Genomic DNA, 24,712 nt, shown 5'->3' with positions numbered 1-24,712 from the left:
TGAAAGATGGATTCAGAAGATGCCTTGACAGTTGATTAATTGACCAAAAATATTTTAAGCCCCCAGTGTCCTAAGGCAGACAGGAATGCTATTGTGTTTTAATTCTAATAACAGGCACCGTGAAATATATTGTTTCAAAATAAAATTTTAGAGCTAATTTAAAGCCTTCATTATCATTGATAAAATTATTATTAGTCTTTCTTTGTGGATGAGTATCCCTTCAGGAAGTTTGATATCCAAGAGAAGGTCACCTTTTGTTTTAGATGGTTTGATGCGAGGGCTAGAAACCAATCTCCAACTAGCTTAAGCCCAGGAGGGATATACTGACTTATGACAGGGCATGATGAAACTGGCCTTAAGGGTTACTGCAGTAAGTCTCTCACCCACTTTCAGAACATGCTCTCTCTCTGTCTGGAATATCTGCTTCATTCACTCTTGATCAGTTTTACTGGTGGGGGACTCAGCCTCACACTGAATGTATATCATTACAGAGAAAGAAAGGGAGCTTCTGTCTCCCAGCTTCAGCTGAAAGTCCAAAGAAAGGATACTAGTTGGTCCATCTTGTTTCATATGCCTACCTCCTAACACTGTTGCCAGAGGGTGAGGTACCATCATTAACCTAGCCTGGAAAAGACACCATATTTGTGGCCAAAATGGGTGGGAACTGCTTCTAAAAGAAGGAGGCAATGGGTTCTGGCCAGACAAAATAATAGTTATTACAGCCTCATCTATTTTTGGTGATAAAAGGAAAGTAATTTGGCATATGAGAAACAGATCCTTGATAATATGTATCACGAAAACAAGCAAAAAAGAAAGGAACAAAGAGGAATGAGAGATAACATTGTGCTTGCATGCAGTCAAGAGAATTTTATAAACATGTCAAGATGAAAATCCAACATTTCAACAGCAGACCCAGAAATGGGCCATTAGGCAACCTGATTCTATTGTTGACAAAAACACCCTCCATAGCTGATAAGATATGCTGCAAGAGACTGAAGTACAGAAAGAGTGGTTCTCTGAGAGCCTGGTTTGTGGTAGAATACCAGGCAGCGAGGTGGGCCCCCAAGAGTAAGAAGCTGGATGGTGGAAAGTTGGGCTGTCCTAGGTTTGCTTGCAAGGGATGGTTTTCTTGAGCATTCCAACATTCAAACTTAGGGAATTTACAGCATTGCAGTAGGTCTTGAAATAGTTCCATCATCAATTTTTCTAAGATGAAAGAGACCCACTGGCGGCCAGGAACAGAGACAGAGTTAGTACTGGATTCATGTTCAGACCTGAGCTTCATGTGACTCCCATGCCTAGGCTTGACTGGGTAGCACAGACAACAGTGAAAAGTGAGGGGCTTCCCTTCTATGTGTGCTTTTTTTTTTTTTTTTTTTAATGCTTTTGAGTTACTGATAAAATTCTGTGGACAGTGCTTCAACAGACCAAGTTTTCTCTTTCTTACTTGGACAGAGCTGTCTGTCTGTATATCCCTTAACAGAAGTGTTGAAAGTGAACCTTCTTCAAAGGTTTCCATCAATGTTGACATCATAAATCAGTCATACATACAGTGTTGATATCAAACAATCATGTGACTTTTCTTTTGTTTCTCCCTCTGCTTTCCCACCCTTCCAGATGATAGACATGATGTACTTTGTCATCATTATGCTGGTGGTACTGATGAGTTTTGGGGTCGCCAGGCAAGCCATCCTCTTTCCCAATGAAGAGCCATCATGGAAACTGGCCAAGAACATCTTCTACATGCCCTATTGGATGATTTATGGGGAAGTGTTTGCAGACCAGATAGACCGTAAGCAAGTTTATGATTCTCATACACCAAAGTCAGGTATTGAACTTCAATTGGGTCATGTCTTTTCTAAGTTCATTTGTTTGTTCTCAATAAATGGCTCAAGATAGAGGACCAATTCCTAGCTTGCTATCTTGGAGGTAAAAAATCAATTGCAGAAGGTGAATATACAATTTTAACGAAGGAGTACTTAGGTGTTTCTTCTGGTATGTCATCTCTGTGACACAAATTGACATCTGGTGTACCAAATTTAATCAAGACCCATTATGAAAGATCTAAATTATTTGGGGATTCGAAATCCGAGGGCCATGTGTTGAACATTTCAATATTATTCATATATTATGTCATTACTCCCCACCCCTACCCCAGCCCCCAGCCTGTAAAAACTACATTCCTTGGGTTTGACTTCAGAACAAATAAACAGTTCTCTAGTTTGCCATAGAATTCAAGAGGGCAAACATCTGCATGGTGTTTTCCTTGCAATGGAAACTATTCTCTAGCTCCTTTTCCCACTGTCTTAAATTATGTGCTGTTGAGACTCAAAAGAAGCTAGTATTCATTGCCTGGAAGTATGGAAAATGCCTTAGGTTATAAACTGAGTTGCTTGCTGTAAATGCCAGGGGAAAAAAATAGTATCTATATCATGAAATGATTCAGTGTGAGGAATGTTTCATGCCCTAATAGACGCTGATTCTCCGTAATGAACACCCCCTTCTATAGAGTTTGGAGATAGTTGTATCCTGGGAGTCTGTTCCAGCATTTTATTTGGACCAAATGTCAGGGCACCCCAGGCATTGGGACATTATATGGGAAGAGAGCATCAGGAAAGAAGTATCTTTCAGTATGGAGGAGCCACGTCCCTGGAGCAACTCCTTCTCGTTTTCCCTGAGGAGTTTAGCTCTAGAAATAACATCCCTCCAACATTGTTGAATTAACATTTTTAAAACAGTTTTTTGCTGACAGGCCAGCCATCTGAGCCCTGGACTGTGGACGTGGATTAGGGTTACGTAACCAGGTAGTATAGTTTATTGAGAGCTGGAGCAGAGACTAGTCAGCATCCCAGGTAGGACTGAGACAAAGTAAATAAGGAGCACACAGCAAAGCGTCTGAGCCCTCTGGGCCTGGGTAGAGCGTGTGTACATTGGCTACAGGATACATTAATATGTCCTTTTCCCTCCTGTGATGGATTTTGAACAAATACCTTTCTTAAAAGGAGTTATCTGAGGCCAGAAGGCTTTTGGGAACACCTCATTGGAACAAATACTCATTTCAGGAGACTTCGCCAAGCTCACTGAGGAAGAATTATTAACTCCATCTCCTGGTTGGCAATGTGCAGCCTTCACCATGACAGCTTTCCAGGGCCTAGGGGAAACCCTTTGGGGATCCTCCTTTCAGATGCTCCCTGAGGACAAAGCAACTAAAAGCCCATCGACAATCATTTCCTCAGAGATTAAATGTATTATCCCCCCCCACAAATTGCTTTCCACGTACATTATTTTGCCTTCCTTAATGTTCCTTTTTTCCTCAAAATGAGACCTAGCCCCCCCTGGGTGTTTTGACAATGCAACATTTTGGGATGGGAGAAGGAAGGAAGGGTGGGTATGTTTTATAAATGGGATTCTGTCTGTCCCTCTACAAGTGGCCATTTATTGATGTTGTACTATGAGCCCAACCTAGTGCAACAGACACCACCATCTGGCTGAATAAGAGGATTTATTATTGTTATTCTAAAAGAAGGGCTGATTGTAGTTTAGAACTGGAACACCACCCACCCCCGCAACCCCAGAGATGGAAGAGAGGTGTTTTGTGTGAGTGAAGTATGAAAATAGATGTCCCTCGTTGTTCATTAGATCTGTGGTGCTCTACATGTGTGAGAATCAATTTCTACCCCAAATCTCAATATGTAGCTGACCCAGCCTTGGATGGATGCAAACTTTGTGACACCTTTCCCCAACCTACCTTCCTTTTTGACATTCCAAAATTGGCTACAATGGTAGCCAACTGTTCTAAGCTAAATCAGCCAGTTTGCTGTTTAGAGTGCTAAAGAGTATTTGTCCTTTCTCAAATGAGTATCGGAAGCTGCCCTTAAATTGGTCATTCTATTTGGCCAAGGTCATAGAACATCCCTATCTTTGAAGTATTTTGATTTTCATGTTATGGTACTGGACAAGCCCAAGGGGCTTTGGGTGACTGCCCCAGCTGGTCATTCAGAATTGCCCAGGAGACCTAAGAACCAAGCCACTTGAGAAAGGTACAGATCATTAACGCTGTCCTACGGTGTCTTGCCTCTTCTCTGCCTTGTCCAGGCTGGTTTGCGAAGCATGTGATCAGGCTGATTGGACCTCATATCCACCTGGACCCACAGCCCTGCCCAGGGTCTGCCAGTCCCATCTTGCCAGTGTGCCCATGTGTGGACCTCTCCAGCGCTGTTCATTCACACCCACACACACACCTTCCCAGAGCGACTCATTTCTAACCTAATGCACGTGTTCCATAACTAACTGTTTTTTTTACTGCAAAACTGCTGAACCCATTTCACGTTTGGGGAAATAATATTTCTTGGGATGAATGTCTATGGATGTATAAATGGGAGTCAAGGGGTGGACTATTACCATCTTTCTTATACCTCAGAAGGGAGGACAGCTTTAATGCCCTCACTTCCGGAAGGCAATGTTACTGAACTACACATTTTTTTACATACATTTCATTTTCTTTTCTTGTAGTGTGTCCTAAGCCCAGAAACTTTCCATAAGGTGAAAACAGCTGGAAATGAGGCTTCTAAGGTTACTTTCCAAATGTGCTTAAAACTAAAAGCCAAAGAAATAGAATGGAGTCACTGTAAAATCCCAATTTAGGTGGTTTTCGCCTCTAAACTAGGTTAGATGAATACAAATGACAGTCTGGCATTAATCTTGATTATCTGTAGAGGCTAAAATATTTGCTTGGTGTCAAGAGCAGGTGTGAGTGCACGACCATGATGGGCAGCAGCAGATAATGGAACAAACTGGGGAAAGGACAGTGATGGTCTGCTCTCTCCGGACGTTTTGCCTAGCGCCCTGCTGTACTAATATAGAATTGAGCTCACTGTTGTTGTTGGCTTGCTTAGGTTTGGGTTTGTGGTTATTTTTCAAATTATCCCACATCATCTTAGATGTTTACGTTATATATAATACGTGCACTCTAAGACCCAGTATATGGGCTGCCTTTCAGTGACCTGAGCCCCAGCTTGCTAAAGGCATTGCTACCAAATGATGACATCCTTTTAAGTGTCTCATTAAAGTGACCGATGTTGCATGGCACCTGAGAGCTGGTCAGGATCCCACTGGAGCCTGAGAGGGGGGAAAGCCACTTAGAGAAAAGAGCAACAGCATCAAATTCTAGCACATTCATTCCAATGCCAGGGCAAAGCTAAAATTAGGTGAACTCTCACCAGTTGGGAAATCTGGTTCCATGGTGTGCGAAGTACCTAGAAATACACCTTTGTTGGCAGAGAAGATGGGGTGTCTCTAGCTACCTTGAGCCTCTGAATGAATGAGATTTCCCTTTATTTACAGGGCATCCTTGTATAGCCTGCCACACATACAGATTGCCTAGGCTGTACCAGGGCAGGGGGAAAATGAATCATGCTCTTGAATGCATTAAGTCAGGGTCTAAATTTAGCCCTTCTTTCTGCTGCTCTGAGTATTTTTACAAGTTTGGGTAGTAATGTGAAAGCAGAATATCCAAAACTTACTTTCTACCATAACCATTTAATATTATTTGGCTGTTCCCCTCAACCTAAATTAACTACCCAATCTCTTTAATGCATGGGTCCATTTATTTTTTCTCTTACTGCATAAGGCTTTCCATCTGAAATTCATAGGTAATCTGGAGTAAGGGGACTTATTTTTGTTGTGCTTTGGTTTGGGTTTGCTCTATTTTATTTATTTAGTACAAAAGTTTTTGTTTCGTAAAAAAAAAAAATCCTTGCTCTTGTATCCTTGGTGTTTCTGTGATGGCAACTGGATCCAAAGTGTTTTTGTCAAGAAACAAGGAGCATGTGTGTGCTTGTAAAACTAAAACACTCCTTTGTATTACTTCTCTGTCTCAAATGATGTGTTCCTCACTTCCGGTGTGGAAATTAGGATAGCCCAAGGCCAGTCTCTGAAATATGCCTGCTTATGGCAAAGCTGAGAACAGCATGAACAGAGAAGATGGCTATTGTTACGCATTTCAATCCTTGGACTTCAGTTTTGGGAACTCAGGGCTCTGCATCTGTTTGGTATTCAGGACTGACCTTCTCTAGTGGATTCAGAGCACACTAATGCCTAACAGCTATAGCGTGGGGAGTGCTGCCTGACCAAAGAAAGTATTTTGGAAAAGAAAAACTTGAGCCGGTGCCAACTTTTGGGAAAGGGGGAATTGTTTTGCTGGGTTTTGTTTTTGCAGATTGCTAAGGAAGCAAGCCAATAGGAGGCACCACCTCCCTTTCTCTGTCCCTGGAAGTCAGCTTACATTCTAGAGAATACCCACGACTTGTTTGCTAATGCATACTGAGACTTAGTGAGTTTACAAACAGCAGAGCTATCTGCAGACAGGCCTTTGTGATGATTCAGTATGCTATAGTGATCAACATTTGCTCCGCTGTCATACTCATTTAGCCTTTGACCACAGGTCGGGCTTCATTTCTAATCCATTCAGTGGATATTTACTTTTAATCCTACTATGAGCCAGACACCAAGGTAAAGAGATGCACGTGGCAGAGATAGTGTCTTTAAGAAATTTACAGTCCAAGAGAGGCAAACTGACACTGACAATATATATGGGGAGATGGAGCCCCAAAAGAGAAGTGGTCACTTCTTTTCAGGGTGAGAGTGGGGGCCACAACAGATGAAGCCTTGCAAAGAATGGGAAGGTTGAGCTGAGACCTGAAATATGAGCAGATATTTGCTGGGCAGATGGGAGCAGGGGGCTGTGAAGGAGAAGAATGGCTTCCAAAGTGAGACTCAGCATGGATAGTTCCAGGCACAGCAGGTAGTTTAATATGGCTGACCATAGGGTGAGAGGCAGGAAGTAGGACAGATGGGTCTAAAGAGAGAGGCACTAGTGTACGCCTTGGAGGACTTATACTCCATGTTCAAGGTGGCACCGTGATCTGACATGTTTCAGTCAGAGCTCTCAAGCAAAAATATAAAGATGGGAGGTGAGAGCACACTAGCTAATGCAGTAGCAGTTGGGATGGAGAAGAGAGGCAGCTTGAGACTTTACAAAGGTACAATCAGAAGGACTTGGGCAGAAGTCAGATGGTGCAGAGGGTAGTGGTGGGAAAGTGGAAGAGGATTTAAGACAGAGAGGTTAATAGGTCACTCTAAGGTTTCTGGCTTAGTCCAAAGAATGATGTAACTAAGTGAGATAGAGAACATAAGAGTAAGAACTTTGAGGGAAGGGCAGTTTTTCAGTTGGGGTTGCACTGAGTTTGAGGTTCCCGTAGGAACTCCAAGAAAACCATGAAGAAGGCTATTTTGTGTCTAGATATCTGGAGCTAAGCTGAAAGAGCTGACCTGGAGATAGAGATCTGGTGTTCAAGGGTCTAATTCCCAGTTAAAGCCAAGGAAGTGGGTGAGCCTGCCAAGGAGCACAGGTAGAGAGAGAAAGCCAGAGTAGAACAGTAGACTGGAAGAGTCAACAGTCTCAAATGCAAGAGAAGACAACAATTAGGTGAATATTTAGAAAAAGTCCATTCAATTAGACCTTTAGGAAGTCATTGAAAATTTTGGCCAGAGGATTTTTATTTCAAGAGTGAAGGCAAAAAAAAAAAAAAAAAAAAAAGAAAATTACAGTGATTTAACAGCAAATGAGCAACAAGGCAAAGTATTTACTAGGGAAGAGAGAGTGAGAAGTGTGTGTGTGCGTGTGTGTGTAGGTGGTGAGGGGAGGAGGAAGATCAATGAAGTGGGGCTTTGAGAAGAAGAGTAATGTTTCATAATCACCACTGACGAAAGTCACTAAGTACACATCAAGGAATTGCTTAGGGCACCTATTCGCATAGTTAGGGTGTCTATTTTCTCAGTCAAGACTCAGCAGCCCAGATCAAGAAAAAAAATAGTTGGATTAATCCAAGATTGAAGCTTTGCTGTGCCAGTATGGCAGAGAGAAGGGAGACTACGTTTTTTGAAGATGCTTGCATGCAGAGGTCCTTAAAGTTAGACAGTATGAGGTCTAAGATGGAAGGAAAAGAAAATAAAGGTATAATGTTGGTAAGTACCTAGCAGGAAAAAAGAATGGTCAATGGACTGGAGTCCTGTGCTTTGAGAACTAAGGATCCTGAGACATGTGGTGATAAGATGTTATGGCCAGAGAATGGTAAATTGGTATTCAGAGTTCAGAGGTAGGACAATTTAGGGTAATGATAAGATCCAGAATGGGTTCTAGGAAATGCTGGAATTGAGGCCAAGCATCTTGAAGCTAGGTTCTTCTGTGTTTGTCAATATGGATATTGAAGTGTTGTAGTGACAGAAGATAGAGTGGGCAGGAAGACTTTAATCAGAATGACCTGAAACTCGAAGGAGAAGGGTTTTTTGCACAAGAGTGCAACTGTAGACTTGATAACACCTTGCCTATAATTAAATTTAGTCCTTGGCCCATCCTGGCCATTTTCAACCTCTGTTGTAACTCTGCCTTTAACAGAATTCTTTTGGTACATCATAGGTTTGCATGGCTCTTCAAAACCCATACGTTTTCTCCTCTACCACAAATACTCCAAGCAAGTCCTACAAAATCCTGTGGAAAATAATGCATCAGCAGATGGGATATATTTAAAATTTTTGAAACGTTCTCCAAAAAAGCTCTAAATCACTTCTTAAAAAGTTTACTTGGGAGAGAAAAGTTAGCTTCCCATCTAACTGTTGGGACTATTTTGTCACCTATGGGGAGCTAACCTCTCACTCGGGTCAAAAGATATAAAAAGTATATACCCTTTGAATAGAAGCAAAGCAGTAGGGTTGTTCTTGAAAACTGATAGAATTTGTTCTCTAGCACTTGCAAAAATAAAATGGGATTCTGTAAGATGTAGAGAAAAAAACAAAGTCTGTGGTGATGCTGAATACTAAACCGACAGTGAAGGCCTTCAGGAAGAGTTCATGTTTGTGCCAGCAGAAAAGTAGCGAAAGTTTTACTAAGAGCCAGTTTCAGATGAAATTAGTCATTAAAAAGACAATAATAGCCTGCCTTCTCCTCAGATGTAATTGACTACAGGTAAGGAGAAGTAATCACTATAACTTGAGTACTAGAGACACCTATGTGGTGTGTAACACAACCCAAAATGATGCTGAACATCATCTAGAATAGCATTAAAAATGAAGCCAAAGGGGCCATCTGTACCTGACCTGAAGCTGTGGTATATCTGTTCCTGGGATTCTGAGGTGCTGGCCACTGTCTCTCAAGAAAGACATAAATTTACCAAGTCAGAGAAGAGCAGGCAGACTTATGGAGGGAGTGAATGAAAAGCTCTAATTTGAGGATGGATCAGGAAGATGAGGAGGACTCTTTGCTTCAAAACATGAGAGCTACCATTTCTGAAGTCTGTAAACTCCCAAAATGAATCTCTCTGTGGATCCAGTGAATATGACATGGGTTTCCGAATCCCAGCGTACTGGAGCCAAGGATCCATTGAGGCATAAAAGTTGTAGACTTAAGTCAAATAAAAGAAATACCGTTCTACAGAATGGGTAGGGAGCTTTAGGGGTTTATTTCTCCCTGGAGATGCTATAGGAGAAATAATACAGTCTCAAAGAAAATTTTACACATCTCATCTTTTTAATCATAACAAGGGAGACCCTGAACAAAAAGTGGCTTTTTTTTTTGTTTCCTCCCCCAAAATAACTTGAAGAAAAAGGGTAAAGGATGAGGAAAAAGAGGAAGAAGATTATGCTATACATTGGAGGGCCCATAACATAGAAAAGACATGGATAGTCCAAAATGGCATATAATCCCAAATCACGTATAACCATTGGTGGAGAAGACATGTAGTCTGGCATATAGCAAATACCATTACCCCCCTCCCCAGATCATCTCACATCCCCCTTTACCAAAGTTTGGTATGCACCATCCAGTTTCTGTGCATTTTGATGCTAAGGGCTCTTTGGTGTAAACTGAGCCCATGAGCTTCACTACCCAGAGAGCTGAAGGTGCCTGAGAGCTTTTGTACCTCCAGGGCCTCCATACTCTGATGCTGCCTGCTGGGAAGGAAAGGATAAGAGGGTATAAAGGTCTAGCTCCCTTGACTCTTGGCTTCTACCACCTTCAGGACTGATTTGCACCCCATCCTTCTTTAACACCTGAAATTGATGCTGTAATTCAAGGCATTATGTTCCCAGGAGTCCATGAAAGAAGTTGTTCTTGAAGCAGGAAAGTTTATTGCAGCCTTAGAATTGTTTACTCCACCATATTTCTCAAATCCCTGCTCTGCACCTGCTCTTCCACCAGGCAGGCCCTGCGAGGAAACAGATGTATAGACCCTATCCTTGATTTTCGGGAGTTTATAATCTCAGCCAAGGGCTCAGCAAACTTTTTCTCTCAAAGGTCAGGTGGCATTGAGAGCCATAGAGTATACTTGTAACTCTGCAGTGCAACAATAAGTAACCTAATGGGTATATCTGTGTTCCAACGAAACTTTATTTACTAAAACAGAAAGCAAACCAGATTTGGCCTGCTGGCAGTAGTAGGTTTCCTAACTCCTCGTCTAAACCACCCAGCCATGCCATTGCATCGGCTTCCTTCCCCCTTACCTCAGTTGATGAACGTGTGAAACCAGAGCTCCAGGATGGAATCCATTTCCTCTCTGACCTTCTGTCCAAATGCAGAAGATGACACTGCTTTGTGAGTTTGTTTGCTCCAAGAGAAATATTAATCTACCAATCCAAGTACAACAGACCAAAGGAGATTAGGTCTGTGGCTGTGGAGTTAGTGTATGACGAAACCACACTGCTTGAGGAGTGGGTCTGGCTCCCAGACCACAAATGTAGATGCTTCCAGGAAATCAGTATTATTTTCTATTATAGTTCCACTGACTTCTGTTTTGAACACGCATCCCTGTAGGCCGGCCGAAAATCACAGCCTGAGGCTCATTTTCCCTAGGGGGGTTAAGGTTGGAGTAAGGGCAGAATATAATGGAATTATCACACAGCTGCTGAAAATGTCTATCGTCTCAGTCGGTTGGACCCTTCAGGTCTTGTGGATTTATGACATCTCCCTACTGTCCCAAACCCCGAGACACTTTATCCCTGTGAGATCGCACTATCCCCATCGGAACCGCCAGGAAAACCATGTAGCGTGAGCCCATAGAGCACATGCAAGTTGGCGTTCACTCTCAAACACCCTCCCATGTGTGCGCAGACACACATTTCTTTCCTCTCTCCTCCAGGCCTGCTTCTGCTGAGACGTTTTTATCTCTTTCCCCAAATCCTCCTTTCTCTCACCCCTTCTACAAGTGCTCCAAGATCCTGAGCACTGATACAGAGCCAATACCTGCTTGAAAGACAAGAGGAGAAAATGAATATTTCAAAATGCTATTGCACCACACTGATGTAGCTGTCTTGTAAGTAAAAACAGGATGCTCAAAATAAAAACAAACTCACCAGTTCCAGGCAAGCTGGATGCAAGCTCCATGTTTCAAAGGGAGGATTGTATGTAAAGGAATCATGATCTGGTGTCATAATAAATCATCTCGCAGTATTGCTACGGAAATTCCTTCAAGACTTAGAATGGTAGTAGGTCTGGCAAATTCCTCCAGAATATCCTAGTTCAGTAGAATCTTCTGCGATTATGGGACCGGTCTAGATCTTTGCTGCCCAATGGCAACCTGCTAGGCGCACGTGGTTTGTGAGCCCTTGAAACATGGCTGGTGTGAATGAGAATGGACTTTAAATTGTATTTACTTTTAACAGATTTAAATAGCTGCATATTGTTAGTGGCTACCATATTGGACATCTCACTTCTAGAATATAAAAACCCTTTAAAATGCCAGCCCCATGTGGAAAGGGATGGCCTCTGCCTTGCTCCCTCCTCTGGCCTTGGCATCTCAGATGGTGTCCGGCACATGGTAGATGCTTGGAAAATAGTATGTGAATGAAACTCTTCAAAGTAAGGAACAGAAAGAGCATAAGGTTTTTATCTGTTTTACACAATTTTTAAAAATTCATCTGAAGTTCAATATAATAAGTATGGATTCATGCATCACACACACGGAAAGAAGAGTGAAATCAAGGGATCCTAGAATTGATAGCTTGGTGAAACTTAGCTGAATTTATATTCAAGAAAAGAATTATAGCCAGGTGCAAGAACTATTTATTGAACAAATCATTCTAGTCTGCGTACGGAGATTATTGTTGGACTGCTACAAGGAAGAGAGGAGAGAAAAGAAGGGAAGGAGAGAGGGAGGGATAAAGGAAAAGAGGAGGAATGAAAGAAGGAAGGAGGGAAGGAAGGAAGGGAAGGAGAGAGGGAAAGAAGGAAGGAAGGAAGGAAGGAAGGAAGGAAGGAAGGAAGGAAGGAAGGAAGGAAGGAAGGAAGGAAGGAAGGAAGGAAGACAGGCCGGCCCTGGCTCATTGAGGACAAGTGGGGAAGGAAGAGGGAGCTTTGGGGCCCACAGTGGGACTGGATAAGACCTATGCACGCAGCCCTGTGAGCTCTGAGCTGGGCTACGCTGAAGGCAGTTACCATGCATCCTGTAACTACAGGCTTTTACAAAGGCACGGTGTTCTGACCAAATGCAGTGAGGCAGATGGTTGATTTCCACTCAAAGCAGAGCAGAGCATACCCCTTCTGATAACATGGCAAGATTTTAGCTGCTCTGTATTCACAGCAACCAAAAAAGAAAAAATAGACTGATCTCCACACAGATTAACTATTAGCAAATAAGCTCACATGCAAATTATTTTTTCTCAAATGTGACAGAGTCCAGATAAACCTGCAGTCTCAATATACTGGGGGGGGGGGGCGCGGAGGGAGTAAGGTGCTCAAGATCTTGTACAAGATACTGTCCAGTGGAGCGAATAGCTTCCTGTAGCTTGATTTCAGACCACGTCTGCCAAGTGATGTTTGACTGAATTGCTTGGCTTCCAGCCAAATCGGTGGTATCTGGAATATCAGGCCTGAGGTTCAAGCTGAGGACATGCTTTGCAGGAGACCCCAGTAACTTCAGGTCAGATACAGAATTTAGAGTCCTCGGCTTAGTGACACACTCAATTCAAGTAGATGACATCCACTGATGAGTTAAGAATAGAAGGAGTGATTTCTTGACCTAGGCTGTGGTAACATGGATTTTCATTTTATACCAGTCATATATGTTTTATGGACTCTCTGTATATACATCTCACAATGTAATATAAAAGAGAATAAAGCAGGCAGCCTGCTATCTCATTTTCCAGATTCTGGTTCGAATGAGTTCATTCATACAGTGACTTTTATCTAGTCTCTGTGTGCCAGGCCCTGGGGTAGGAACTGGGAGTTAAAAAGAGACATACTTCATTGCCTCAGCTTTGAAATTTTAATGGACGGGGCGCCTGGGTGGCTCAGTCAGTTAAGCATGTGACTTCAGCTCAGGTCATGATCTTGTGGTTCTTGAGTTAGAGCCCTGTGTCAGGCACTGAGCTGACAAGCCTCCTTTGGATTCTGCATCTCCCTCTCTCTCTCTTTGCCCCTCCCCTGTTCATGCTACATCTCTCTCTCTCTCTCTCTCTCTCTCAAAAATGACTAAACTTAAAAAAATTTTTAAAGAAAATAGTTTAATAGAGAAGATTGACCAATAAACAGATCATTGCAAATCACCATGATATATATTTCCTTAGGATGGGTGTATAAAGCTTAAAGAAAAGAACACACTTCTTTAGGGGTAAGCAAGGGGAGATGTGCCAAAGCAAAGAAAAGCAAGAGAGGACAAAGTAGAGTCAGAAGAATTCTCCTGGGGGTACTAGGTAAGCTGGATCATGAAGAATGTTAAGAGTTTTCCAGACAGATGATGGGAAAGCATTAGACAGAGGAACTGTCAGGTGCAAAGCTAGAGAGGGGTGACAAGGTGTGCCAGGTAAAGGCATATGGAAATAGCAGAGAGATTCCCTCCCTGGACCCGCCGTTGGGGTTAGTACCCCCTACAAGGCGCTCCCAAGCCTCCTTGACCCACCCTGGGCCAACATGTGGCATTAGATGTGTATCCCCTGCTGGACAGTGTGCATTTGGGGAGAGTAGGTGCCAGGGTCTGTGTCCATCTTTTTCACCACGTTTGAGTAAATGAATGGAGTAGGGTTTGGAAAGGTGAATAGCAAATGGCTTTGTAGACCTAGCTGTGGAATTTGGATCTTTTTTTTTTTTTTTTTAATGGGAAATTCACAGCTCACCTTGTGTGGAGCCCCTTTCTAAGTGAAGTCTGGTTTATGGACTTCATGGGTTGTGATTGTTGAGTGGGGAGACTGTGACTGGAAAATAGGCAACCAGGGTGCTCATTTCAAGGAAGCTAGAAAAGCCATAGCAAAGCCCTCTGTTCCCAAATGTCTTCTAAAGGAAGAGTTGCAAGCTTCAAAGAATCAAAACATCCCCTGAATAGGTTAAACCTACGGACTCTTCTCCCCTTAGTGTGAGGTATTTGAATCTTTAATCTTAACCCCCCCAAATAGCTGAAATCAGCATTTGGAGAAGGAGAGTTAAAATGGGGGCAGGTAATGAGGCAGATGGCTCAGGCTGGGCGAAGCAGACTTTGAGCAGCCAGAGGACAGCACGAGGCGAGGCGACTGTGTACCTGGAGGGCAGAGAGAGCCAGACAGGGTAGGGGGGAGGTTCACAAGGAGAGAGGTGGCAAAAACAGCTTTGCCTACAGTGCAGTTTTGCCAAGGGCCCTCTCCGAACCCGGCTGCCTCCACAAGACGGCCTTCCGTGCTGCCTGCAGTAAATTGCTGATGCCTGAATTTAAATAGCAGGATTGCTTGAAGCCTCAAGCTCCCCCGGTTCTGTCTGCAGGCACTGGGCTTCCCAGCTCCAGCTTGTCCAGTTCAGCCAGGATTCTCTACGTCTACGCCATCCCCCTTCACTGCTAGAAGACTAGCAGAGGTGCCGAGGAGAGGGAGGAGGAGAGAGGGGGGAAGTTAAGTGCATTTGGGTACCACCCTCTCACCTTTTCCTGTAGTTCATCCTTTACCTGTCTGCAAGTCCATCAAAAATCCATTTTTCAGGTAACCCAAAGCTCTAAAAGCCCAGGACAACCAAGAGAAGCTGGAACACTCCAAGTTTTCAGTGCCCACGAAATCTCCCTCAGTGAGAGTCTACCTCTCTGGTTCTCCACCAGAGGCAATTTTGCCACACTCCCTGTGCCCAGGAGACATTGGGCAATGCCTAGAAGTAGTTTTGGTTGTCATGACTTTGAGGATGTCTACTGACATCTACTGATAGGGGCCAGGTATGTACTACCCATCTTAGGAAGCACAGGACAGCCCCCCAAACAAAGAATTAGCCCACCCAAAATGTCAGTAGTGCTAAGCTTGAGTAAACCTTGTCTATCAGAATCTAAAATTGAACTTCTTGTCATTTCTCAAAGAGAAATGTCGTAAGATAGTTGCTCTTGACATCTGCCAGGTCCTCAAAAACAGACTTGAAAAGATCCCAAGTCCTTACAACCTGAAGCCAGGAACAAAGTGGCCCCCCTCTGCCATCCCTTAAAGGATGTCACATCTCTCACAGCTCTGCTCACTCTCCTTACACCAAAGACCAAGCAATCATGGTGTCACAATGGCCAGTGTAACAAAGCAGTAGGTCTCATCTCCTGCTCTTGGGCACCAGTTAAATCTAACTGCCATTACAGTGAAGAATGAGGGACCCCAGAAGCCTGACTGATCATTCAGAATTCACCAAAAGTGTAGCTGATCTAGGTGAAGTCTAGCAAACTTCAATACTTCCCTTCCCAAGTTTATATCTGAGAAAAACTGGTGACATTTTTTTAATAGGAAAGCACCATCCGGCACTAACAGAGAAAGTAGTTTGAGTGACCTCAGAAGTCCTGTGAAGTCAGCCCAGCTCACCATCTGGGACGAAGTGGGAAGGAGAACCATACACCCCATGATCGGACTCCACAGTTGTAGTTACTGACCGACTTAACACCACCAGGCCACATTCAAAACCATTTTTAAGCATTTTCTGGAGCCATTGACTCTCTCCTGAGGAGACCACGGAGTCCAGCTTTGCAAAATCACAGTCCTTGAAGCAAAGGAATGAAGTCAGCTGCGTGCCCTTTTTAATATTCTGAACAAGGGCTTCAGAAGTAAAATGCCACTGTGAACTGAATGGTTAGAGTACGGTTCCAGGAAAGCCAGTTGCTGACACGTACTTCAAAGTCACTTATGCCACCTGAGGAACATAGTGTTCAACTACGGAACGATATGTGGTACACACGGTTCTATTATACAGCAAGTAATTGAATATACAGGGGAGGGACACCTCTATCAAACAGGTCATGCACTAACAGACTAGATTTCTTTTCAGTGGATTTAAGACTGTACAGCCTATGTAAGATAAGCAAGTTTCGAAAATGTCACTGCTTCTTGAAAAATGTACGGCAGTTGTACTTAAGCAGATTGTACCAAATATAAGGAGACCGGAGTTCTTTATTAGCTGTCAAGTGTGTTACAAAGGCTGTCATGAGTTTCATGAGTTTCTTCTGGCATTTCTAAGAGATGGGAAGTTAGTTAACATTTGTTGAGATGCTAGAACAGTGGTTGGCACGGAGCCAGGCACATGATACACCACTGCGCACTCGGTCCCGGCTTACTATTGATGTGCCGAAAGAGCAGGGATGAGATAATGCACCTGTGGCACACAGCCGGGGCGTCAGAGGTAGAATTGGAACCCAAGCCTATCTAACTCCTAAGCCCATGTTCTTATTTCTCCATTATAACAAAAGGTTGCACCCATCTGACTCCACAGTCATCCTTTGCCCCCTGTACCTCACTGTGGGGACCGGACCACGGTCATGCATTTACTTACTGAGCTACTTCTCAAGTGCCCTGCTTGGCACTGGAGGGAAAGTAGTAAACGAGAGAATCCTCATATTTCCTTTTGCGGGAGTTACATCATTCTAGGGACAGGAGGGAGATAGACCATCAGTAACCAAATAAGATACTTTGGGGTCATAGTAAATCTCATAAAGAAAACAAATCCAAATAATAGACTTGGGGTCATTGGAGTGAGGAGTTGGGGTGCAGTTTTGCATAGGATGGTCAGGGAAAGGACTTGAAGAGATAATATTGAGTTGAAATGTAAATGATGAAAACAGGTGTGGCAAAAACTGGGGAGAGAATGTTCTCATCAGAGGGAACAGCAAGAACAGAAGTTGTGTGGTTGGAATGATCTAGGTGCGTTCAGCCAGGATCAGAAAGAATACCAGTGGGATAGGAGTTTAAGATCTTCAAGCAGCTCAAGTTGGTGTAACGTGTCAGGGTGGAATTCCTGGGATCCATGGGTGACTGGGTTCCAAGTTAGGGATTGAATTTAAAAACTGGATCAGCACCTCTGCAGTAGTTCAAAAGATAACATACCACCATATGCTGACAGCCAGGAGGGCAGAGAATCATCCAGAAAACAGTGGCTTCCAGAATCAGGAGGGGAGCTGCCTCTCGTGTTAGAGCCATCCTGAGATCTCACTGAAGGTTTCCTATCGCACCAGGATGGTGATGCCTTTGCTACTCTCAGAAGCATCATGGATGAATTAGACACTCACCTGGAAAAATACATCGTACCTCCCAAGAGGTATGAGGATGTCAGAATAGTGTTCGTCATGAAAACCGTGAACATCCTAGTGATGTAAACAAGAAGAATGCAGCAATTGTAAAGGAGACATGGCTCACAGATGGCTCAGAATATTACAAATTGGGAAGAGCCAGCTAAAAGGTGTTAGTCTCCCAGATACTGGCAGTATAGACTGGATATGACATTCTCGGCAAGCGGCAGGGAGACCTTACAGAAGAGTCTGCTTTGAGGAGTGATCATTAGTCCCATACCGGTTCCCATTTATGGAGTGCCTGGTGTGGGTGGAGAGCTCAGTTAAGAATGGTTTGAGTTTGCGTGACAGGGACAGCCCAGGACAGAGCCAGGAGCCAGACACTCTGAATCCCAGTTCTGTCACTGCTAATAACTCTATGACCTTGAGCAAGTCAGCAAACCTCTGTGTTCATCAGCATTCTTAACAAATTAAGGACAGGAAGGAGGTTCACCTTGGTGTGCCTCCCCACCCACCCACAGGAACACTGTTAAGAAAAAGGACCGTCTTTCCCAAATGCATATAACAAGCCCCAGAAATACAGGAGTTCCCGCATATTAGTGTGTGTTTTGAAGCTAAAATCCGCATCAATGTCAGGGTGAGATGTGTTCAAAGAGACACATTAATAAATTATAGCACCGGTGATGTGCAGATGTGCCAAATTAAGGAAAGGGATACCCAGAGGACTGAAGTTCAGGAAAGAATGAAACAAAACTTGCACTTTAAAAGGCACAATATCAGGGCACCTGGGCAGTGCAGTCAGTTAAGTGTCCAACTCTCAGTCTCAGCTCAGGTCATGATCTTAAAGTTCGTGAGTTCGAGCCCCATATTGGGCTCTGTGCTGATAGCACGGAGCCTGCTTTGGATTCTGCCTCTCCTTCTCTCTGCCCCTCCCCTGCTTATTCTCTCTCTCTCTCTCTCTCTCAAAATAAATAAGTAAACATTAAAAAAAAGTGCAATATCAAGGGCTACTTGGAGATAAGATGATACTAGTAATATCAGGGGAAGGACAAAGTGTGTGTGTGGTGGGGGGGGGATACTTACAGGGTTGAATCTTCTAAAGCTGAAGCTTGCAGACATGTGACTTGAGCCTCCAGTTCCTTCCAGCAGGGAAGGTGGCTCCAGACAAATGCGGAAGCTCTGAGTTTTCTAAACAGAGAGGTACCTTCCAGCCTCCTCTATTCTACTACACTCTTTGGAAAACCAGTCCATTGAAACAAGCCAAACCAACGGTCTCAAATAGCATGCCTCTCTATCTTCACAGCAGATTAGAACCGAGGTTCTTTTGCTCATGCTCGTCATGAAAAAAATGTGGTTTTGTTTGCCTGTTGCATCTGCCTTCAAGCCAGCCTGAAAACCACGCTAGACAGCTAACCCAGCTATTCATCCATCCGAGTGCTCTGCAGAAATTTGAACCTACTCTGTTCCAGGCCCTGGGCTGAGTACTGGGAATACAACAATGAGTAAAGCCAGTGAAGGTCCGGCCTCCCGGGGAGCCTAGTGGAGGCAGCAGATATCAAATGCAGAATCACACAATTACTGAATCATAAGCTCTGATAAGTGTATGTTCAAGAAATGTAGGATGCTGTGAGAGCCTCTAAACAAGGAGACTCAGGGAAAGGCTTTCTGAATAAGTGACTTTTAAGCTGTGCTATGCAGAATAAGTAGGAGTTTGCCAGGCAACAAGTAGGAGAAGAGCCAGAGACAGGGGGAATAGCATGTGCCAATGCCCTGTGGCAGGAAGGAGGTAATTCTTACCGGTAACTGAGAGAAGCATGGTAGAAGCATAACGTGCAAGGAGGGGAAATGTATGAAATAAAGCTGAAGGGGTAAATGAGAGTGAAGTTTTCCAGGGCCTTGTAGGCCAATGTGAAGATATGAATATTGTCTTACATTCAATGGAAAATCTGTGAAGGGTTTGGTGCAGGAATTGAGTTGCGGTGGTGGTGGTATATGTAGGCATGTGTGTAGGTGATGTGAGTTGCATGATTTTATCAATCAGTGTCAGTACCAGGGTTACCAGTGGGTCCTGTTGAGGGTTCAACAGGCACCAGATTGTGCAGATTAGGAGCTGGCAGACCTGACTTCCAGGTTAAGTTTTGCCCTCCTGTGCTGGCTACATGGACCCACGCCCAGCTCCCAGGTAGCAGTGGAAGCAACTGGACTTAAACTAGATTAATGGTGGTCCCAACTGGCACAGCATGGCCTCCATCATTTGGAAATTTTACCTTGAAATTCGAAGAGTGTTTGTGTTTGCTCTCTCTGTTTCTGGGGTATCAGTGGCATTTAGTAGGTAGAGCTCAGGAGGGCACATGTCATACAATGCACAGGACATTTCTACAGTCAGGCATTGTTCTCTACCCCACACCACTCTGCCGTGTCCCAGCACGCCTTCGTGTAAGTGAAAAACCTGCTTCCAATTATCTAAGCCTAACTCCATTTTACCTTTAACGGCACAATATTTTTTTGCACGTTTTTAGTAAGCAGTGAATTTCTTCTGGGAATGAAACAACATGAGGGCAATGGTATTTTGTTGGTACTTTCCCAAGAGTGGTCACCCATTGAGAAAAGCAGCTTACCAATGACAGTGCCACTCACTGTCCTTGAGCCCTTGATCAGCCTATACATTGGTGGCCGTATCATTCGTGAAGTCTTCGTATAGGTGTAAGCATCTGACCACAGTGCTATGGCTTGCAGAATAGTTAGACTGGAGCATTTATATCTGGAAATATTTATAATTGTGTCATATGTTACTGTCCTTTTATTTACCTTTATATTAAAATTAGGACATTCTACTGATTTTTTTGTGATCATGAATACACATAAATTATACCACCTATACATTTTTTTCTCAGAATAGTAAACAAGGCATTTGAAGATATTATTTTTTTAATAAAGCTCTTTTGTCTGATAAGGTTGGGGGCAACTGAGTAAGTCTGATTTTAGCAACGTACCTACTTCCTATTTTTGGACAGTCTCTCGGTAACTTTAACACGCAGAGAATTCTGTGTAAAAATTGTAGAGCAGAGATGTCAAGGCTGGCATCTCCAGTGAGAAGTCATGTTGGTATCATATGCCCCCAAGATGATATGATGAGAAGACACTGACCTTTCTGGTGTTCTTCCCCAGAAGTCCATAACCCCAGTCTAATCATCGTGGCACGGGGGGAGGGGAGGGATCAGATAAACTCAAATCAAGTGACACTCTACAAAATGCCAGACTGGTATTCCTCAAAAACCTTCAAGGTCATGAAAAGCAAGGAAAAGTAAGAACTCTCACAAACCAGAGGACATTTAGGGGACAGAATGACCAAATGCACTATAACATCCTGGGTGGGTTCCTGCAGGAAAGAAAGAACATCAGTGGGAAACGGGAAAAGCGTTGAATCAAGCCTGACGTTTAGTTAAGAGTAATGGACCAATGCAGAGTTCTCTGGGCAATTGTAAAATGGTTGTGTATGATTTTAACATTAGAGGAGATTGGGTAAGGACATTTGGGAGTTCTCTGTACTAGCTTTGCAACTTTTCTGTAAGTCTCAAAGTATTCACGTTTTTTAATTTAAGTTTGTTTAAGTTTGTTTTTTAAAAAAACAAAGGAAGATATTAGGGGTCCCCCATTTAGTTATAACTTAAGGAATTTTTCTAAAGATATAAAATAATCATCATATGGAATACTACATGGCAATGAGAAAGAAGGAAATCTGGCCATTTGTAGCAACATGGATGGACCTTAAGGGTGTTGTGCTGAGCGAAATAAGTCAGGCAGAGAAGGACAGATACCATATGTTTGCATGTATAGGAGGATTAGGAGGAATTTAGCGGAGGACCATGGGGGAGAAGAAGGGGGGAAATAGTGGGGAGAGGGAGGGAGGCAAACCATGAGAGACTCTTGAATGCTGAAAACAAACTGAGGACTGATGGATGTGGGGGCGAGGGGGGAGATGGGCATGGAGGAGGGCACTTGTGGGGATGAGCACTGGGTGTTACCCTGAAACCAACTTGACAATAAACTATTTGTAAAAAAATAAAACAAAAAAATAAAATAAAATAATCATCACATGAGAAGACGCAAAACAAAAGGAATGGCACAACCTCCCTGGACCCTCTCACCCCAGGGTCAATATATGAAAAAGACAAAGATGCCATGGGACCACCGGCAGCTAATGCAAAACATCGTGTCCTTGGTGAATATACTAGCGCCAGGAGACATGGTAGCAATGGAGCGGATGCAGCAGGGGTCAATCAGGTGAATGGAAACCAAGCTTTGAAGGAGAAGAGTGGCATTTTAGGCAAGACAGAAGGGCTGATTGACAGAAACAAAAAGAGGGATTAATAAGCGTGCTATTCTTGGGGACAGTTTGTGTCAAGCAGTAATGAGATGTGAGGGTAACAAAAATAATAATAGCAAACACTTAAATAGACTCTACATATCAATCAGTGTCCCACATGTTTGCAGATGCTCCGTCATTTACTCCCTGTAACAATCCTATCAGGTAGGATTATGGCTCCTGTTTTTAATGGACAAGTAAACTGAGGCACAGAGAACATTATGTATATATTAGATGAAGTACTATGACATCGCCATTTTTGTATAAAAGTCATATGGTTTGACCTAATAAGTGACTTGCCTAAGGTGCACAGCTATGTGAGAGGTAGAGCTGGACTTTCAAACCCAGTAACTGGCCCCGAGCTGGTGTGGGGGCCTCTGAGCTAGAGGGCCTCTTATACAAATAACTGGCTTATATTGAGTGTTCACTACATATTAGGCACTATATAAAGCTTTACATGTCTTAAGAATTCATTTCCCTCTGTAGTAACACTCTTGAGGTGGTACGACTATCACCCAATTTACGGTTGAGCCAACTGAGGCCCAGGGAGCTTCAGTGGTCTGCCAGAGGTTGCACAGCTAACAAATGGCAGAGCTGGGACTTGAACCCAGGCTGCTGGCCCCAGAGAATCGGTCTACTGCTCCCTGTCTTTCCTGGGTTTACAGGTGCGGTATGGCAGAACTGACTGAGACAAGCTTTCATAGTAGCTTGATGATCTGGAGAGATGAGGGTCTCCCTGTCAAACCTCAAAGCAGATGCCAAGGGCTTTGCATTTGGTGGGACCCACAGGAGGGGGACGTTGTATCTTCTGGCCAGCTCAAAATGAATGGCATTGTTATTCTGGGGGAAGAGAAAATTGACCTCAGAATCTTTTCAAAAAAGAAGCATGGAAATAAAAGAGAATAAAAGGGAGCAAAAGAAGAGAAAGAGAATGTTGAGAGACTAGAGAAAGCATTCCTATGATGGAGGTATTTGGAAATCAGTACTGTAGTTACAACTGGCTGTCTTCTGTCTACTCCTCCATGATATGCTGGGCATCCCTTGGAATTTGGTGCTCTGATCTACTCCATCCAGCCATCTTGTGGTCATGTCAGAATGGCCCTACACCTAATCTACTTAATGTATACCAGGATTCTCTTAAGCAAAGAAGAAAAAATAGCCAAAAGTTGTTTGTCTGGCAAATTAACTTTTACAACGCGATTTCATAATGTGACCTAAACCTTTACTAATGTTAATGCCCAACTGAACCCAAATTAGCAAAAAAAAAAAACAAAACAAAACAAAAAAACAAAAAACAAAAGAACTGTACTACGTAATTTTAAGAAATGCAACCCCATTATCATTACATGTATACGATATTCTAAGTTAAGCTAGCTATTGGTTGCCTGGCAATAAGATTCTACTTAAATAAAGAGGTTTCAGAATCAAAGTAACTCCAATCTTGAGCGCTAAGTAATTCAGGCCACCAATTTCACACAAAGATGGAAACCTCTTTAACTTTATCTCTTTAAATCTCAAAATAGAGCAAATTAAATAAATACCATCGTTCATGGATCAACATTTTGGGTCAGTTCCATGGAAATATAGCTTAGACTTGAGACAGACATAAACAAGGCATAGGTATCCCCAAAATTAATTCATTCATATGAAAATTTAATTAATTAAATGGAAAGAGCACCATAACGAATGTATTTTTGGCACCTGTATATCTGTCGCTCATAACAATGACAATTCTTTCTGATTCTAAAGCACAGAAGCATGACTGTGAACATCTCAATCAGTCTCAGATGCTGACACACTCCTACCAGTTGGTAAAGCCAAATCCCCTCGCTCATATTCCTCAACTCAGCATCATATTGTAATCTGGGACCAGTTGCAGCAGGGCACATATCCATGGCAACCGTGATATAACCAGTTCCTTCATTCACCTAGTAACATGAAACAATAAGCTAATTGTTCGTGATATTCAGGAAAACAAGATTTGTCTTTGGTCATTGATTATACATTGTGTTCGGCCAGTCCTCAACCTCCTCTCAATAGAAATACCACCGGCAAAGTCGACACTGTGATGCTAAATGAGGCCGTTAGTCACAGTGGGTGCAAACAGCAATGCCTGAGCAAACTGGTGATCCTTGGGCCCATGGACACGCTCTTGTGAAATGGGGAGACCTCTGTTTCCATGGCTTGAAAACAGCCTCTTAAATTGAAGAGGACTTAAACTGAGTCTTCAAGCCTGTGTGAAGAAGCATCTTGTCCAATGCCCCCTGAATGGTACTTCCTGACCTGGAATTAATTGTTCATGCCCCTTCCAAAGAATATCGATTTGTTCATTTCCAAAAGCAACATTGGGCAATCAATGAAATGAAAACTGGGCTTTGGAATTTCTTTCACTGTATTTGTGGTGATAAATACACATTTTCCATTTACACTGAGTGTGTTATCCACACAGATGTGGTTCTAAAGTAAGCATGTTAGACAGAAATTACTTACAGTCAAACTTAGTCTCAAAAGTCTTAATACAAAGTATTACCTGTGGACATCACCATTTGGAAGCCACTGACCCAAACAAAAGGACTAAACACAAGCAAAGTCTGTACGCAGATGTCTGGACATTCAACTTTAACATAACTGTCAACTCCCTCATCCTGAGAAATGGGACAGTGTTGTAGCTAAGATGATGGGATATCTTGGGTTTGAATCCAGGCTCTGAGGCCTCTCACTAGCTATTCACCATTAAGCCAGTTACTGCCTATCTGCGCCTCAGTTTCCTTGTCTGTAAAATGGACACAGTAGTACCTACCTATTATGAGCTAAAGTAATT

The 24,712-nt window shown here is 43.1% G+C and overlaps 1 protein-coding gene across 1 annotated transcript in view; it reads left to right on the top strand.

Moving 5' to 3' along the window:
• Window positions 1-24,712, top strand: part of LOC120221662 (transient receptor potential cation channel subfamily M member 3) — a 129,465-nt gene that overhangs the window by 79,962 nt on the left and 24,791 nt on the right. Inside the window, exon 13 of the mRNA XM_039219178.1 lies at window positions 1,618-1,792. Coding sequence (XP_039075109.1) covers window positions 1,618-1,792 — 175 coding nt within the window. The remainder of the gene's footprint in view (window positions 1-1,617; window positions 1,793-24,712) is intronic.

The sequence above is a fragment of the Hyaena hyaena genome, unplaced genomic scaffold (assembly GCF_003009895.1).
Source record: "Hyaena hyaena isolate Hyena2069 unplaced genomic scaffold, ASM300989v1 scaffold_799, whole genome shotgun sequence".
NCBI lineage: Eukaryota > Metazoa > Chordata > Mammalia > Carnivora > Hyaenidae > Hyaena > Hyaena hyaena.
The sequence above is the reverse complement of the archived record's forward strand: the minus strand, read 5'-3'. Positions and strand labels throughout refer to the sequence as shown.